This window comes from Aythya fuligula, chromosome 15, assembly GCF_009819795.1.
Source record: "Aythya fuligula isolate bAytFul2 chromosome 15, bAytFul2.pri, whole genome shotgun sequence".
NCBI classification, from domain to species: domain Eukaryota; kingdom Metazoa; phylum Chordata; class Aves; order Anseriformes; family Anatidae; genus Aythya; species Aythya fuligula.
In genome coordinates this window covers 12,530,710-12,547,990 of record NC_045573.1, presented here as the reverse complement: position 1 = coordinate 12,547,990, position 17,281 = coordinate 12,530,710, and the positions used below count along the sequence as shown (strand labels likewise).

Below are 17,281 nucleotides of genomic sequence, written 5' to 3'. Positions count from 1 at the left end.
GCAGCCCCATCCCTGTCCCCACGGGGCCCCAGGCCCTTCGCCAGCCCTGGGGCTCCCCGTGACCGCCGCAATAAGCAGCCCCGTCGCTTCCTGCTCGGGCTCGGGGAAGAGCATATGCAAGGTTTAATCATGGCTCTCCAGTGAGTGTTTGCTGAGCACGAACCAAATATGATGAATTTCTTTAATTTCTTCCCTTGCAACAGCCAGAATGCTGTCTGATTGCAGGCAGGCTCCCCCGGGGCCTGCTGTCGGCCGGCTCACCTTGCTGCTGCCCGCACATCCCGGCCCGGGCAGCAAGGTGCCAGGCTTCCACGCCGTCGAGATGCTGTTGCCAGACCCAGACTGCTTGTTTTCCACCCTTGGCTGTGCCCGTGGCTCGCCAGGTCATTTAATCCCTGGAGTATCCATTTTTTATGTTGTTGTTTGGGCACAAGTTGTTTTCAGGCAGTGAGTGTCTCTGATACGTGAACATGCGATGCCCGGTGGGGGAGCCCCGACGAAGATTGTCGGCTTTAACACAAATTCCTCTTGGGCTTTTAGCTGCCAGTGGGTTTTTTGTGCAGGAGCTGATGCTCCCACTCCCCTCCTTGCTGTGCAGGACCCCACTGCCATGCCCCGCAGAGACAAAGGCTGCTCCTGTGCTGGAGCCTGCAGGGACGAAGGCTTCACGGGGTCAGGGTGGCTCCCAGGGAGGGAGACGCTTGCCTGGATCTTTGCCCATGCATCGATAAATCCCCCTCGTGTTCCTTTATCCCAGTTCAGGCAGTTCTTCCACCTCACCGCCCTGCACGGAGATGCACGCATGATTTACCTCGCGGTGACTCTCGCCATCGGTGCGTGGTGACCCCTGCCAGGAGGGGCAGTGCCTTTCGGCTGCTTTCCTCTTACCACGTGCTTGGGCTGGACCAGGAGCCCCTGCATCCTCCCAAGGTGCATCGTGCCGGTGGAAGAAACTGCCAGAACAGCAGCAGGGGAGGAAGGGCTGCTTCATCTCTGCTGCCCCTGAGGGCATTGTGATGGGCGCACGGGGCTGGGGTCACTGCTGTGGTGGTGCTTAGTGGGACTATGGGAGCAGGGGAGCACCAGACCCAGCTTAGGACACAAACCCTGTCCCCAAAGAGGAGGACAGCTACCACACGTTCACAGCAAGCATTAATGTCACGGGGCTGCTGCTGCTGGGCAGGGGTGGGAGCAGCACGGCCAGCGAGGGGGGAGGTGGTAAGTGCATCAGCTCCCGTGGGACAGAGGGAAGAAACCATCAAAAAAGGAAATTAATTGCTTTCAGAATATGGCACAGTTTGGGGAGGGGAGCTGTGAACTCACCGTACCCTGCACAGTCAGCACCCACAGCGAGTGGCCCGGCTGGCTCTCGGCAGGGGCTTGCAGGGCTTTCATGAGGCTTGGCCCCGGAGCTTGGAGGTAGGCGAGCATTTAGGGAGAGCCACGCTGTCAGCACCCCTGACACCGCAGGGCGCTGGGCCGGGCGCTGTGCTGGTGCCCGGGGGTCTCTGCCTGGCGCACCCCGCTCGTGGGGATCGCTCTCGCGGCGCCGTGCTGCCGGGGCTGTGGGATGGGTGCTGTGGGATGGGTGCTGTGGGGTGCTCCTTTCCAGGCAGCAGAAAGCAGGGGAAGATAAAGCCGCGTCTGAGCCAAGACATTTCCATGGAAATTGCCTCCAGGTCTGTGATTGCCACCTAACCTGGGGCAGCCGGGGAGGCCTGTAATCTGGGGAGAGGCTGTGGGCGGCCGGATGGGAAGCTGGGGACAGGCGGCTGCTCTGCCGGCAGGGAGGGGAGGAAGACGAGGACGAGGTGGAGTAGGTGAAGGAAGCAGGAGCCCCTGTGCAGCCCTGAGCGTTGTGGAGATGGTGAGTGATTTCATACCATGCGGTGCCGGAGCTAGGGGGTACCCCAAGAGATTAGCAGGGAAAAGGCTAACACGAATCAAAGGCAGTCACTTTTTTGGGTTGTGGCTGTGGCTGTGGTGGAGGCCAGGAGGGTGAATGGACTCGGAAAGGCAGAGGATGAAGGAGGGGAGGGTTGGGCCTGGGGGGCTGCTGGAGGAGGCAGTGGTGCCCGGAGCGCTCTGTGCTGAGGATGCGCGCAGGAGGGACCTGGGCAGCGGCCACCGGGCAGTCTGTCCGTCCGGCCCAGGATGCTGCCCCGATTTTGGAGGCTCCCCAGCACAGCCTTAGCGGGGACAGGAGCTCGCGGGACGGGGCGAGCCTGAGGATGCGGGTGGGAGCTGCTGGGCAAGCCAGGGCGGGGGCCAAGGCTTAGGTGCACCGGGCAGGGCCGTGGGCGGCGGGCGGAGGGGCGGATCCTGCCCGGCACTAAAAACCCCAGCAGCTCGAGGCGTGCGCCTTCTGCACGCAGCATGTGTCACCTGCCGCCCGAGAGGCCGCTGTGCTTCGGCAAAGTGCTCCCGATATGCATCCCTTGCCAGGCACGGCCCTGCGTGAACGTGAGTCTGTTCGGCGCGCCCGGCGCGTTGCGTGCCAGCGCCAGCTCTGCTGCGGTTGGGCTGGCAGGAGTTTTGCCAGAAACTGCAGCGCAGCCGGCGTTTCGCCTGCCTCTGCACAGTCACCTGAAGGACAGCCACCGGGGTCCTCGTGACCCAGCTCTGGGGCTTGAGGCACTCACTTCCCCATCGCCATGAGGAGATTCCTTGAATTTCCCCGGTGGTGCACTGGGAGCAGCCTGTGGGGTCTGACCGAGGAGGAGAGGGGGCTCAGGGGGCTTGGAGGGGCCCGGGCAGGGCGGAGAGCAGGCGGCGTGCTACGGGGCGGGTTTGCTTTGCAGCTCTGCTCTGCGCCCTGTGGCATTGCACCTGGGTGTTTCTGGTTTTGAAGACCTGCAAAGCAGGGATGCTGGAGCTGCAGGCTCTGCAGAGCTGCACGTTTGCCCTGCCGAGAGAAAGCATCACACTTTTATAGAGGAGATCTTGATATTCTGTCATCCCTTCTGTGCAAGGATTTCACCTGGGTTGTATCATGTCACGAGCGTCTGTTTTGTTGTGTTGGCTTCCTGAAGCCTTCCTGCAGCTTGTTTCTCAGCTGACTCTAGATAACAATCTTGGTGGCAATGGGTTTGTTCTGCAGCATGGTGCTTTTCCAGGTGGAAAGGGTGAAGGCTCTGCCTGCGTGCGGTCTCTGTGCACAGCCGCTGCTGTCCTGGGATGTGGTGGTGCGTAACGTGGCATTACACCGCGAGGCCTGCCTGCCTCTTGGCTGCTGCTCCTGGAGAGTGCCATCTTCTGAAACGGAGAGTGAAAAAAAAGGCTGTGGCCTTGATGGCTTCTGTAACACTGCTGGCCCGCTGCCCGCGTGTCGTGGTGCCTGGGCTCTGCCACGAGGCGCTGGGCTGCTGCCCCGTGGCATGGGTGCGCCAGAGCCGTACCCCAGGAGGCTGGGCAGGGTGCAGGGTGCTGCCCCGTGCCTGCTGCGTGGGGTGGATGCTGCGGGTACGTGCTCCGTCTGTCACATTTCAAAGAAATTCAGAGGAGCTTCCAAGTGCTGAAGGGCTCATCCGTTTTTGGTTTTCAGTCCCATTTCTCTGCGTAAAGCTCATTCATGCCATGACGCTGAATCCAGAAAGGGGTGGAAGGTGGATGCTGTGTCGTCCATACTCTTTTATTGTCTGTGCTGACAGCCATAATGCCAGAAAAACAAATTTTTATTTTCTCTGCTTGTTTGATCTGCTGCAGTAACAGCACGCGGAGCTTGCACAGCCCTCCACCTCCCAGGGCGCTGCGTGAACATGACGTGCGTGCTCTTGCCACGAGTAAATAGCATTTGAGGAGCAAAAAGAATAAAGGAGAGGTTAGTTTGTTATTCTTTGTGATATATGAAAGAACTATCAGCCCCATCCTGAAACCATGATTCCCTGGGTATTCATGGGACATGGTGAAGGAATGCATCCTGCAGGATTTTTTCACTTGGAACAACTATTTGGCTCTTCTGGGCCTGAAAAGTTTAACTTCGGTTGAGTAACAAATTCATGTAGTCTATTAGTCACTGTCTGGCTTGAATGGAAACACTTAGCTGACCTGGTTTATCTGCGCCTCCATCTCCATGGCTTGGACTGGTCTCCGTGCTGGCTACTGGGTGCCGTCCAGCACGCTCGCTGCAGGGCTGTTTGCGCGGCTGCCGCTCCTCGCTGTGGCCTCGCGAACAAGCCGGGGTGGTTTCTGGAGGAGCAGTTGTCTTTTATTAGACTGGCAGAGGTGGAGAAAAGAAGCAATTTCCTCCTCGGGCTTCTGCTTTGGACCAGCGAGAAGGGGGCTCCTTGCTGGGGCTGTTTTTGCAGCCGGGGCTGGATCTGGCAGCAGATGAGCGCTCTCCTGCCGCTGTCGCGCTCCCCCCGTCCATCCCTTCCCACTGGGAAAAGGTCTGGGCACGGTGTGTGCCGAGCTCTGCGTGTTGTTGAGCTGGTGTGGAGAGACAGGCACACAGGATCCAGGCTTGGTATAAACACACTGCACCTGCAGAAATCTGCAAAAATTGAAGATTTTGCCCACTTCAGACATAACACACAGTGTGCGCAGGGTAAGGAGCAGGGCCGCTGGTGCACGCGAGTGCTGGTACCCATACAGCAGTGCCGTAGGCAGCACGGTGGGGTCGGGGCTGATGCAGGCACCCGGAGCCACGAGGATCCCAACGCTCACAGCACGGCTGGCAGAGCTCAGGCTCCAGCCTCGCACCCTGGGAAAGCTGCTCGGAACCGTCCCCATCCCTCAGCTGCACGCTGGTGCAGGAGCGCCCTGGAAAAGCTGATCAGAAACACAGCTAATATAAAAAAAAAACACGACCAAGAGCTGTTTTTTTCCAGTGCTGGCCAAGAAACGTGACGCTGAACAAATAGGAGAAAATAAAACAAAAATAAAATTCACATTGGATGCCGAAATGGCCTTTTAATTTGCAGGATCGATGATGTCTGCGTGCAGAAGCCTTAATTTCAGATCCGGTCTTTAAATGCAAATGTCACTTTAAATAGATATTCCTGCGCGCACGTTCTGGTGCCTTTTGCCATGTAGTTAATGGATTGCTCTCTCTGTTAGTACATTCTTGTCTCATTTTGTATCCCCATACATTAAATTGATAGTTTGGGGGATTATTGCTCGTTCCAAGATTACATGGGTGGAGTCCCCTTTATATGGCTATGCTGGTATGTAGTGAATTTGAATTGGCACAGCAGAAAACTTGAAAATTTGGAACAGATAACTGTCTCCTATCTTTATATGGGAACATCAGAGTTTCTAGCTTTATTCTGGGGTTCTTGCCATTCCAAATATAATTTATTCTTTTATATAACTGTTTTCATATGATACACTCTTCAGAGTGGATAATGGTTTGGGGAGGAATATAATCCTTTTTTTTTTTTTTTCCTTTCCCCTCCAAGGCTGTCTTCCCAATTAATGAGATTGAGAACACATTCCAAAAATCTATTTTCCCCTCTGGGCTTTTTATAATGCACTCGAATTATTCCGTAGTGTGTCTTGTGCTTCCTTTATGGAGTTTGATGCCTAAATACTTGGTGGTGGTTGGACGGCCGGAGCCCGTGTAAGTGCTTAGTGCCGGGAGTCCCGCGGCTCCGACCCCGTCTGAGGGGTCCCGGGGTGTCCCGGTGAGCCCCAGCACGTCCTTCCCAGAGCCTCGGGGTGGTGAGGGGCATTCCTACAGCTGTGTGTGGAGTTTGGGGGGGTTTCCCTGGCTTTTAATGCTTAGGGTCTCACCTGTAACGTGCATCAGTGATGTTGCCGTACATTTCTCTCTGTTTGAGCGATTTGTGGGGTATCTGCATTGCCTAGAAATGCATCCAATGAACAGCCCGGGCTTTCTGCCCAGCTCTGCCCTCGGTGGCAGCTGGCATTGCCTTCTGAGGGTGCACGTCTCCCAGCTGTCAGTGACGGTGCTGCAAGGAGGCAAATCCAGCCTAAAACCAACACAGCTGAGCTGGGGTCACTGTCACTGGGGTCACTGTCCCGTGTGGGCTCGCCCTGGCTCCCCTGGGCACCCACAGAATCAGAGAATCAATCACAGAATATCCCGAGTTGGAAGGAGCCCATAAGGATCACAGAATCACAGAATCACAGAATATCCCGAGTTGGAAGGGACCCACAAGGATCGAGCCCAACTCCCGGCACCGCACAGGTCTACCCAAAATTTTAGACCAAGTGACTAAGTGCACAGTCCAATTGCTTCTTAAACTCCGACAGGCTTGGTGCCGTGACTGCGTCCCTGGGGCCACCTGCACCTTCAGCAGGGCTGCAGGCAAGGAGGAGGAGGCTGGAAGCGGGGCTTGGCGTGCCTGGGAAGCCAGAGTCTGCAGGGGCAAGGGCGATGTGCATGGAGGTGCTGAAGGAGCGTGGGCATTGGCATCTGCTCCCACAAGCCTGTAACGTATTAATTTTGGAGAGCTTTACAACTCCAGAATGGTTTGGCTGATACGCCTCAAGCCCTGGTTTTGAAAGAATCACTTTGGGTTTGAGACTGGAGATGCAGATTTTTTTTGGAGTTATCTCTGTGAAGTCAGGGTCCGTGAGAAAAGGGTGCTCAGCACGGCCTGCTGGCTTGCTCTGGGCCACCGAGGAGGAGGAGGCCACTGTTTCCCGGCGTGCCTGTCATTTTGCAGGCAGCTCTGGCCTTTCCACAGGGTCTCAGCGACTCAGGAGCGCGCTGCGGTCTTGTTTGCATCATGCCACGAAGGATGGGCACGGGGCCAGCTGTCGGCAGCCAGGTTCCCAGAAGTGAGGGTTTGTATTTACATATTTTGACTCAGACATTGTATAACCCCTGGGAGCCGCTTTCTGGGCCAAAATAATGAGAGACCTGTTCTCCGATGGTGTTTCAAGCGCTGGTTGGACGCTGTCCCAACGCGAGGGCTGGGTTTTGCTTGGTCCCCAACTGGCAGCCTGGTTGACGTTGCTGCAGGTCCTGCATGTGCAGGGTTATTAATAGCTCGCCAGGGGTGCAGCTTGGCCGGATCCTCTCCCTTCTCCAGGTGTGTTCCTAAAGCTGTGACTTCACGGCCGAGCGCACCGTGCTGGGTGGCCTCAGTCCTGGTCTCCGGGGCAAAGCTTTTGTTCCCTGTGCAGGGACAGGGGACCCTCGTGCTGCATGGGGACCCTCGTGCTGGGCTCTGCTGGTGCTCGGGGGCTTGTCCCCGCTGAGGGCTGGTGGAAGATGGGGTATTTCTTTGCCTTTTGGATCCCAGGGTTCTCCTGGTGGCTGCTGGAAGCTGGAGCTGCTCCTGGGCTTGTGCCTTCCTCGGTGGCACCAGCGGGCACACGGGGCTGAGCTTGGTTTCAGCTCAGCCCACAGATCCGCTCCGAGGGATCCTAAAAGCCACTTCTCCCTTACCAAGCTGAACGCTCATCCTCCTAGCCCCAAGACAGCAGCACCCATGGGTGGCGATGCTGTTGGTACAACCCGAGCCCAATTCGATGCAGTTGACCCAACAGGCATGGCCAGGGGGAAAACAAGGGAGGTGCAGAGGTCGTCCGAGGAGAGGTGGGCTGCCTGGGAGGACAGGGCTGGGTACGGGGCCACAAGGCTGCTGCCCCAGGAAAGGAGCTCCTGGGGAGTCAGGGCCCTGCTGGGCTTCTCCCTGGGGAGCATCACCCTTTGTGGTGCCCCCCTGCTGCCCCGCACGGGCACCCTGTGGCACATCCATCGCCAGCCCCAGCTGCAGCCCGGGGTCGCCGGCGTCCCGGGAGCGTGCGGCTGATGGAGAGGAGCAGGCAGCGGGGCGGGAGCCCAGTCATTTGCCTCCCGCACTATAATTAGCTGGGTTGGCGGGCAGACCTGCTGTCAGGATGAATGACACACAGCACGGCTACAGGGATTGCGACGCAGCATTTAAAGGATCTGCTGGAGAACAGGGTGTAATTAACTGCAGGGCCGTGGAGCTGGGAGCTGGCTACACGGCTTCCAGCCTTTTGTATTTCCTTTTTTTTTTTTTCCTTTCGGTGATGAAATACGTAACTTCACCTACAAACCGGCATAAACACGCGCAAGCTCATAAGCCCGGAGATAAAAATACCAGGCTGGGCATTCATGCAAGAGCAGGCAGCTGCCCCCCCTGAAAGGAAGCAAAAGAGAAACCCAGGTCCTGGTGGCAGCGCTGGCTCAGCCTCGCTGCACCCCCATGCACTGTGCTGAGGGCTTTCTGGTATAAATAGCAACACATCCATCCGCACGTCTAGGCCCTGATTCTGCAAACACTTAAGCCCGAGCATAGCTCTTTCCCGACGTGCTTAAAGTTGCAGTAATAGTTTGCAGGCTGTAATCAAGAAAGAAAGAGAGAGAAAAAAAAAAAAAAAGGTAGAGACCAGCACATGCGCAGCGTGCTGTTTGTAACAGCTCTCAGCTGCTTGTTAGAGCTCCTGTCTGCTGCTCCTCCTGCAGCTCCTTCCCCACCTAATTAAGGGCCTGATGAATGCAAACACGGAGAGAGGGTGCCCGTGCCTGTGCGAGTGTCACCCTGCACGCTGTTGAGCTCGCGGAGTTTACGAGCTGCAGCGGTTTTGGCAGCGGCTTTACAAGTTTTGCGATGCAGAGAAACTCTCCTGTGAAGCAGCAGCAAGTGGATGCCTCCTGGGCTGTGTCAGCAGAGCTCGTGGAATCCCTTGGAAAAGAGAAACCTGTCGATAACGAGGCCGTGCATCCACGCACACGGGTGCACGTATCAGTTAAACCCACAGGCACCTAGCAGCGCAGTATGAGTGCAGCGAAAGCTTTCGTGGCTGAGCTCTGTAAAGAAATGCTTTGAAGCTCTGCTCGGTGTTAGCGTGGGGTAAGGGCTGGGAGGGGGCCGAGGGTACGGGGCAGGTGTGGAGACACCGGGGGGGACAGGGCAGGCTCCGGCTGGTGCAGGGGCTGCGGCGAGGAGTGGAAATGGATGTGTTTGTTGTGGGGTGGCTGTGTTGGCAGAGGCTCGTTAGCAGGCTTGGCTTTCCTCCTGTAGGAAGGCAGGCTCAGGAAGGAGCCCGTCCTCGTTACCCAGGTGGAGGAGAGGAAGGTTTTGTGCCACACCAAGCCCAGTTGCCTGCACTTAATTGCCTGCTGTAACGAAGGCAAGGGAGGAGCGCGTGAGGCTGCAGGGCTGTGCCGGTACGGCTCTTGGGGCTCTTCCTCCTCGGTCCCACCTGCAGATATTTGCTACTCTGTGCAGTGCCCCTGCAGCTCCTGGGAGGACACTGGGAGCTCCTCCAGCCTCCCGGGCATGTGTTGTGCTGCTCTGCCCTGCTGCGGAGCACCTGGAATACTTCAAGGCACCTCGCTTGCGTGGCCGTGTAGGTAGCTCTGTAGGTGAGGGTAGAGGCTGGGTCGGACTCGTGCTCGAGAGCAGAGCTGGGACGTGCTGGATGCTGAGCAGGGAGGTTTGGGGACCATCAGCATCCCCTGGCTGCGTCGGTCCCAGCAGGAGGCAGGATCACGATGGAAGGCCAGGGCTGGAGCTGGGGCTGCTGTCATGCACACCCCCGTGCCCAGCAGTGCTCGGGGGCTGCCTCTGCCAAAAGGGCTCCTCCAAGAGACCAGGGCCTCCAAGAGGCATGCATCCTCCTCCTTCCCGCTGCTCTCTCTGTCCCACCACACGTAGCTTGGCCTGTGAGCTCCCCTGCCACCAGATTTTGGGGCTAAAGTACCGGATTTTGTGCCGCAGGTGGGTCATGCTGAGCAACAGGCTGCGCTGGGGGGGTCAGCCCTGGAGCACAGGGGTGCTGTTAGCAAGGACGGGTGGACAAAACCTCCGAGCAATCCTCTCGCATCCCAGTGCTCTGAATTTTCCTGCCCTTCCGACAGTCAGGCATCGCCTCCCGATTAGTCATAAATGCAGCATGCTGCAGATACGCCGAGCTTGGCTAAGGGCTGTGTCTGACAGCACAAACCACCAGGATCTCGCTGGGGGGGGGACGGGCAGCACAGCCACAGCCCCCAGCACACCCTGCCCTGCCTCGGGGCCAAGCAGCTGCCCCCGTGCCCAAATCCCACAGGAGCCAGCCTGTCCCCTCCCAGGACCTCGGGCACGGGTGCAGCCATCCCAGCAGGCGAGGAGGTTTGCGCAGGGCAGCTTTGCAGCATGGACTTCAGCCCACAGGTTTATTTCCCTGCTCTTCTAGCAGGAAAAAAGAACTCATCCCTCGGTTTTTGCCTGCTTTTTGTATGGGCATTGATTATTCTGGGAGTTACTGAGCTAGAGTTTATTGGAAGGACTCAGAAAGCTGCCACCTGCAAGCAGCTGCCTGTCTTTGGGGATTATTTTGGTGTCGTTTCTAAACAATTGCATGAGGCTTCTTCAGCCTCGCTAATAACTTCGCTCTCCGAGGGACGCTGCCCGGAAAAAGATGAGCTGAGATTACGCTCGGCAACATATTAGGAGAGTAACAAGTGCAAGAGGATTGATGGCTGCTGGTGTGCATAAACAGATAATGCAAAACCTCTGCCTCAGCCCCTCCGTGGGCAACCTCGTTTGCAGCGCCGTGCCTGTTATCTCCCCAGCTTGGCTGAATTTCCGAACTCGGTGCCGTCCTTTAAAATGGTCTCATCTTTTGTGTCTGCGGCGCCTTGTGCTAATTCTTGCTGGGGACCAGCAAGGCTGGCGGTAACTTGCAAAGTAGTTTACTTAGTGCCTGAAATGTGATATTAAGAAAATAATTTCAGGTGCTCAGCTTGGCCCTGGCTCTCGCAGGTTTGCAAAGGATTCGTGAAAGTGGTGGGTCATGGTTTGAACGAAAAGCCAAGCCCACGGATGCCTTTGACATTTTGTACAAAATGTGGTGTTTAAAAGGGGATTTTGGGGCAGTGCTGAAGCCAGCCAGGGTGCCGTGCTCTTCCCGTGGGGTTGCTCTGTCCTGCGGGTGAGGAGCTTTGGGAAGAGCAGCGATGGAAACACCAAAGAGGACATGGGAGCAGGCAGGTGCTGCTCTCTGCATCCTGGTGCTTACAGGGCCAGCCTCCGAGAGGGTCCAGGTGCTGCTGGTGCTGCCCCACTAGCCCAGGGGGCTGAGCTTTTACAGGCAGGTTAAAAGCAACCTGCAAGGGGTGTTTTTTTTTTTTTTTAACAATCTGGGCATGCGGCCTTATGGTGGTTCCTTTATGGTAATAAAACCGCTCTGATCTCTCAGTTCATCCTGTTACCTTCCTTTTGCCCTCTTACCATTTCTAAGGTGCTTCTTGTGATGCACTTTTGGAGGCAAGAGCAGAAGGGCTGTGAGCATTACGCAGAGAGGTCTGGTGTTCAAAACAAGCGCAGCACCAGCCTGGGTCAGTTACTCTTACATGGGGAGGATTCTGGGGGTAATGGTAATGACCTTGGCCATGCTTGGGACAACACTTTCTTAATCAAGTTGGCAGACAATCCCCGGTCTTGGCAGTCTGCATCCTGGCCCAGGAGCTGTGGATGTGGTGCCAGCATCCCATTCTGCTGCTCCCTTGTTTTGCTGGGGCAGTTTGCAGGGGCAGGAGGTCACCATCAGCGCCCATCCGCATTCAGAAGGGTGTGTGCCCCCGAGGCTCAGCCCCAATGTTCAGCAATGCCCCAGGGCACCGCTGGGCTCTGCATGGCTTGTCCAGGCCAGTCATGGGCTCCCTCCTTCCCTGCCCATCCCCACTGGGAGGTGCTGGGGGCTGCTTATGTCCCCTGGGTGCCCCCAGGCTCAGTCCCCCTAGCCGTGTGTCTCAGGAGGGAATGATGGAGATGGGCGCAAGCCTCGTTCAAGTATTTGTTTTAAAAATACATGCTGGAAAAAAAAAAAAAAAAAAAAAAGAAAAAAAAAAAGAAAAAAAAAAGACTCTCTCCATTATTTCATTAAGGGATTTAAAACGTGCTTCCTAAACCCTGAGTCATCAATGAAGTGAGCAAACGAGAGGCAGCGCCACGGCCCCGCTGGAGGGTGACTCACGCTGCGTGGGGAGGCTCGGAGCACGCGGGGGGCTCTTTGAACTCAGGGATGCTGCCACTCCCCTTGTCCCCCCGGGAAGGCGAGGGTCTCCCTGCAGCATCAGCAAGCCTCCCAGAGCCTCTGTGGCTCCCGGAGTTATTTTGGTTGTGGAGCTGTCATGCCGCAGCCTCTGGAGACCCCAGCTATGCACGGATGTGCCTGAGCCACCAGCAGATGACTCTCCTGGCAGCCAGTAGACCACCAGTAATAATGCAAGCACGAAGGCAGGCATTTGGTTTTTTATTGTATGACTGCACAGATAAAAGCCTCCGTAGCCTGTATCGGTTCAGGAGGAACTATCCTTCCTTTCAGAAAGCAAAGAAAAATGTTAAGCCACCTTTTGCTCATTTTTGGGAGCTCTCTGCCTCTTCCAGTTCCCAGGCACAGACAGGAAAAGAAGAGCTCTCCCGAGGTCCCTGTAAGGCCAGGAACTGTCCCCTTGGCACATGTCTCCATGCCTTATCAGGTCAGCTTTCTAAAAGCCCACAGAAATGCTGCTCTACCCCTCCCCTCTGGAGCTGGCTCAAACTCTGCTCAAGCTGAGCGCCAGGACGGTTTTCCTAAGATTCCAGCTTTGTGTTGCCTTCCTCTGTTTCACTCCGCTCTGCTTCCTTACGGTGGTCTTTCCACCCAGGGGTCCTTCCCTCGACCACTTCTTGGCCATCGTCCCCTCCTGCTGCTGTCAGCCAAAATTGCCATACTCTGTGGGGTGGTGCCGGGGCTGTCGCTGTCCCAGGGCGATGCTGTGGCTACCTCCAGCTGCCACTCACCCATTGATTGCACCTCTCGTAGAGGTGTTCAAAGCACGTCCTCGCCCCTTGTGTGTGCTCAGCAGAAAGTCCTGAAATGTGGTGGGAATTTTGCCTGGTTGCCGTGCATGGTCCCTCTTTCTTCCGGGAAGAGAGAGATGAGGCAAAGGAACTGGGGAGGCTCGGGCACGGAGAGGGAAGAAAGAGCCTGAGGTCAGCCAGCGGGGTGGTGGTAGAGCCAGGAGCTGATCCACAGCTCTGGGCCTTGCTCCAGGCCTGATTCCTTGGACATGTTGCTGGAATTCGGCTTTCCCTCCTCGATAGTTATGTTCTTAATAAGGCTCAAAATCAGATGTTTTGGCTAGTCCCTGCTACAATCGCGCCCCATCTTATTGTTTTGTTTTTCCCCTCTCCAAAGCTAGTTTCCTGTGACTTAAAAACCAGCTGCTCGACAAGCTCCCACCACCATCTGGGAGCATGCCCGTGCAGCTCATCCTGCCCAGGGGCTTGCAAACGGGGCTGAGCGGCTGTGCCCATGGGGCTCTTGCTGCTGGCCGTGGCCGATGGCTTTGCTCGCTCCTCACCAGCTCCCTGCTGGCCCAGAGCTGTTGAAGCTGGGCTGGGGTCGGGCTGCAGGATGCACATCCCCGTGTGTCACTTGGAGGGTGCTGAGGAAGCTGCTTGCAGCTTCTCCTTAAATACTGCCAGCTCTCCGCGATCCCTGCTGGCACAGGGATCCTATGAAGCTGAATTTGTTGTGGCTCGGGAACTGCGTTGTAGCCGTAGTTTGGGAACCGTCCCTCTGTGGTTTAGATGTCGAGTTTAAAGAAGTAATGAAATGTCTCGTGGGAGTGCTGTGCCCGAAAGAGTGGAGGTGTTCCCAAGGTGGGGGCTTGCCTGCAGCTCTGTGTCGGGGAATTTGCCTGCTTTGATGGTGAAGTGGAGCGAGAATGAGGCAAGTGCTGGGCAGAGGCAGTGCAAGGACATTTCCCAAGGAAGACCACGAGGGTGGTGAAACAAATGGGCTGGCGAGGAGCCTTTCCCTGTGGGGAGGCTGGAGGAAGGCTCGTCCCATCATGGGATGAGCGTGAGGGCCACATACACCCAGCCCCATGCTCCCGGTGCCCCCCAACCCTGGGGGGACACGGCCAGGGCACTGCCCGCTGGCCTGGCAGCCCCTGGGGGCCGTGGGGTGCTTTGGGCCCAGCTCAGCCCTGCCTGCTTCAAGCCGGGGCCTTCCTCCTCCGCTCCTTTGACCCCGGGTGGGAACAAGGCTGGGGGGTGCTGGCAGGGGCAGTACGGGGCCAGGACTGCTCCTGTGCCCCTGATTAGCATTCGGGCCCGCTGCTCCCCGCCGAAGCAGAAGCAGAGTTTGCCTTCGCCATTGCCTGGCAACCGTGGAGCAAAACTCCAGCAGGCGGCCGGCCCAGCCCCAGCCCCAGCCCCAGCGCTGCCCACGAGCCGGCATGCCTCTGTGGGGACACGGGGACGACGGGGACGGTGGTGGTGGGGCCACCCCGCGCTGCGGGCTGCTGCCCCCCATCCTGGCGGGGCGTGAGGTGAGGACTGTCCCCGAGCAGAGGAGGAGGAGGGGGAGGTTTGGTGGGTCTGGCTGTCCATCCGGCCCGCCGCGAGCATCCTCCGTGTCCTGTGCAGCCTGCCCTCCTGCAGCCCTCGGGTGGTGGTGGCCCTTCCGTGCTTGGCCCAGCTCTCCAGCAGCCCCCGTGTGCCTGGGGCGGTGTCAGACTTTGAGCAGATTGTGGTGGTGGTGGAATTTGTGACATTTCTGCAGGTGCTAGCAAATGGGAGCCTCGGCGTGCGCCCGGGTAGGCTTTCATGTGTTTGGGATCTGGTGTGGTTTTTCTTGGCGGAAGAATTTTGTGGCCCTATCCTCGGGGAGTGGCTGTGGGGTTTGAGCTCTCCGCTGGCCCTGCACCCTGTCCTGTTTCCAGCCTCCTGGTGCAAGGTGTCACCCTTCTGCAAGCGGTGGCAGACCTGGCTGTGCCTGGACCCACTGGGTTCAAACCTAACACATCCTTGTGCCTCTGCTTTGACTCTGTCCTGTTACAGCCCCAGCTGCCTGTGGGCTCTGCCCGCGGTGTGCTCAGTGGCTGCAGGTGCCCCGAGCCTGCCTAGGCAGCCCCCACGCACCCATAGGCACAGCTTTGCCTGCTCGCCACGCGTCTTCATCAGGGAAACCTGCTTGGCAAAGGGTTAAAGAAACATTTCTGTTTTGTCTTGTGTCTTGCAGAGCCTGGGGTCAGCAGACAAGAAGGACTTTTACCAGCCCAAGTAAGTGCCAGTAGCTGCGGTGAGTAATCGCGTGGAAATTCCCGGTTGGTCCATATTATCAAGCAGCTCTGTGGCTTACTAAGATTAGACATTTTGGCGTACAAGAATAGCTGCCGCAATTACAGGAGCGAGGATAGCAGTGGAAGGGCTGTCAATCGCTTTGGCTTCGGGGCGTACGCAGATCATTAAATCAGGTCAGGAGGAGTCACGACAGCTTGGCTGAGCCTGGGGAGCAGAGCCGGGACCCGGCGGCCGGGCAGCGGGGATGCGGAGGTGACCTCTCCCACCCCTGGCTCCCTCTGCTCCTGCTTTGCACAGCTGCGCTGCTGTGGGGAGCTGAAGGGTTTCGCTCCGTGTCGCAACGGGCTGGTCTCGCGCATCTCCACAGCCCCTGCGTTGACATTGACGCCTGTCTTCCTCCGTCAGCTTAAGTGCAAATCGCGGCGAGCCGCAGGGGTGAGAGAGAAGGAGGAGGCTCTCTGGGGCCACCGTATTCATGAACACAAACAAAGGATCTGCAAATCACCCCACCAGCTCGAGCAGTTGGTGACTTGGTGTGTGCCCTTGGCCGTGGCTCTGAGCAAGCTGCGACAGTCCATAAGCGAGCGAGAGCAAGCGGAGCACTTACAGTGCTGTTGACCTCTGCGACCCGTATTGAAATGCAAACAGAGCTCGCTCTCGGGCCGGTTATGTTGTTGCACCCAGCACTTCCAGAGCCTTGCAGCAGCATGGCACCTTCGAGGCAAGAAGGTTGTCTCTTTGCTGGAAGGATGTGTCTGATAGCATGATGGGTTGGATGGAGGCGAACTCTACGAAAACCCATGGTGAGAATTTCAATTCTGGCCCTGACCACGAAACAGCTGCGCATTGTGCTGCTGAGCACGTTCGCGTGTCGGACCCTGTACTGCTCCTGTTCTGTCTGGGAGAAGTAAAGCATCCTTATGTTATCGCCTGTTTTGTTCTGAAAAAAAATGCCACAGATGTTTCTGAAGTTGTGGGGTAGTGCTCTGACATGCAGGATCATCAGTGGAGGGTGTGGTTTGGAGAGTTAAAAGGGAATTGGTTTGAGGACATCTTCTCTCCTCCAAAATTCACTGGGCTTCTGCTCTTGTTTTTTTTTTTCCTTCCCAAATTTTTGTTGCTTCCCAAATGTTCCTACAGAGCTGCTCCCAGCGCTGCTGAGCCCACAGCAAGCACTGTGGCTGCATCCTCCTTCCCCTCCTGATCCCGTTTACACTTAGAGCAGATGCATCTGGAGTGTCCTGGGATGCCAGAGTGTGTCCCCAAACCCTTTCAGGAGCTGCTGGCTTGCTGCCTGGCATGGGGTGTGCCAGTTCCTTTGTGTTCCTGGTTATCTGTTGGCTCCTCTCTCTTTAAGCACTGGAAGTTTTTGCAAGCTCAACACTAGTCTCCTGGGCCCCTGCTAAAAAGTCTCATTTCAGAGCTGCTCTGTCCGCTTGCCCCAAGGCACTGACCACCAGCTTCCCAAGACCACTGGCAGCAAAAGACTTCTGAAAACACAGCCAGAACCATTTCCCAGGCTGTTTAATCCCACGGAGCTTTGTGGGAGATCAGAGGGGTATCCCAGGAGGCTGTGGAGTCATCGTAGATGCGATGACAAAATCAACACACGTTTGGCAGGGGATTTATAAATGTGTGCCCGTGACCCCTACTAAGAGTCGTCTGAGATTTCTTATCGCAGCGCTGTTGTGTGCTCATGTAGAGTGCGTGTTTTTGACGAGCATGCTAAGAAAAGACTGAAGCATCTCTAGCGTCCCTCTTCCAGCTGGAGCTTTTGTGAGATTTTGTCAGAGATTTGGAGAAAACATAAAAAAGAGCAGGAAAACTCGTCAGTTTTCCCACAGGGGGGTTGTGGTGGTAGATGATAGCAAAAACCATGGTGCTGCTTTTGTAGTTCATCTCCTCAGAGAAATGGGGGGCATTTCTCTACCTTACAACGGAGAACGAAGCCTTCCACCTCCCTGCGTGTGCAGCGGGGCCAGGTCAGGGCAGTGGGTGCAGGCACAGACAGAAGCTGCCGCAGATCCAGGAGCTTGTTGGTGCTCTCTGGCTCCCCGTGCCACCGTGAATTTGGCCGTGTGGTTTGTCTCATCACAGCAATCCGGCTTGGCTTAATTCTCACCCTATTTATCTTCCTTGGTGGCTGCTCTGCAGCAGAAGTCCGTGGTGCCTCGTGGTTCTGCTGCCCCCAGCTTGCTCCGCTCTGATCCTCCGGCTGCTGCTGGCACTGCCACTGCCCCAGGCAGAGCCGCTTTTGACACCGCAGCCCTCCTGCA

The 17,281-nt window shown here is 56.9% G+C and overlaps 1 protein-coding gene across 1 annotated transcript in view; it reads left to right on the top strand.

Annotated features, from left to right (window-relative positions):
• LOC116495362 (ankyrin repeat and fibronectin type-III domain-containing protein 1-like) overlaps window positions 1–17,281 on the top strand; it is a 158,174-nt gene that overhangs the window by 89,177 nt on the left and 51,716 nt on the right. The window contains exon 4 of the mRNA XM_032197782.1: window positions 14,944–14,984. Coding sequence (XP_032053673.1) covers window positions 14,944–14,984 — 41 coding nt within the window. The remainder of the gene's footprint in view (window positions 1–14,943; window positions 14,985–17,281) is intronic.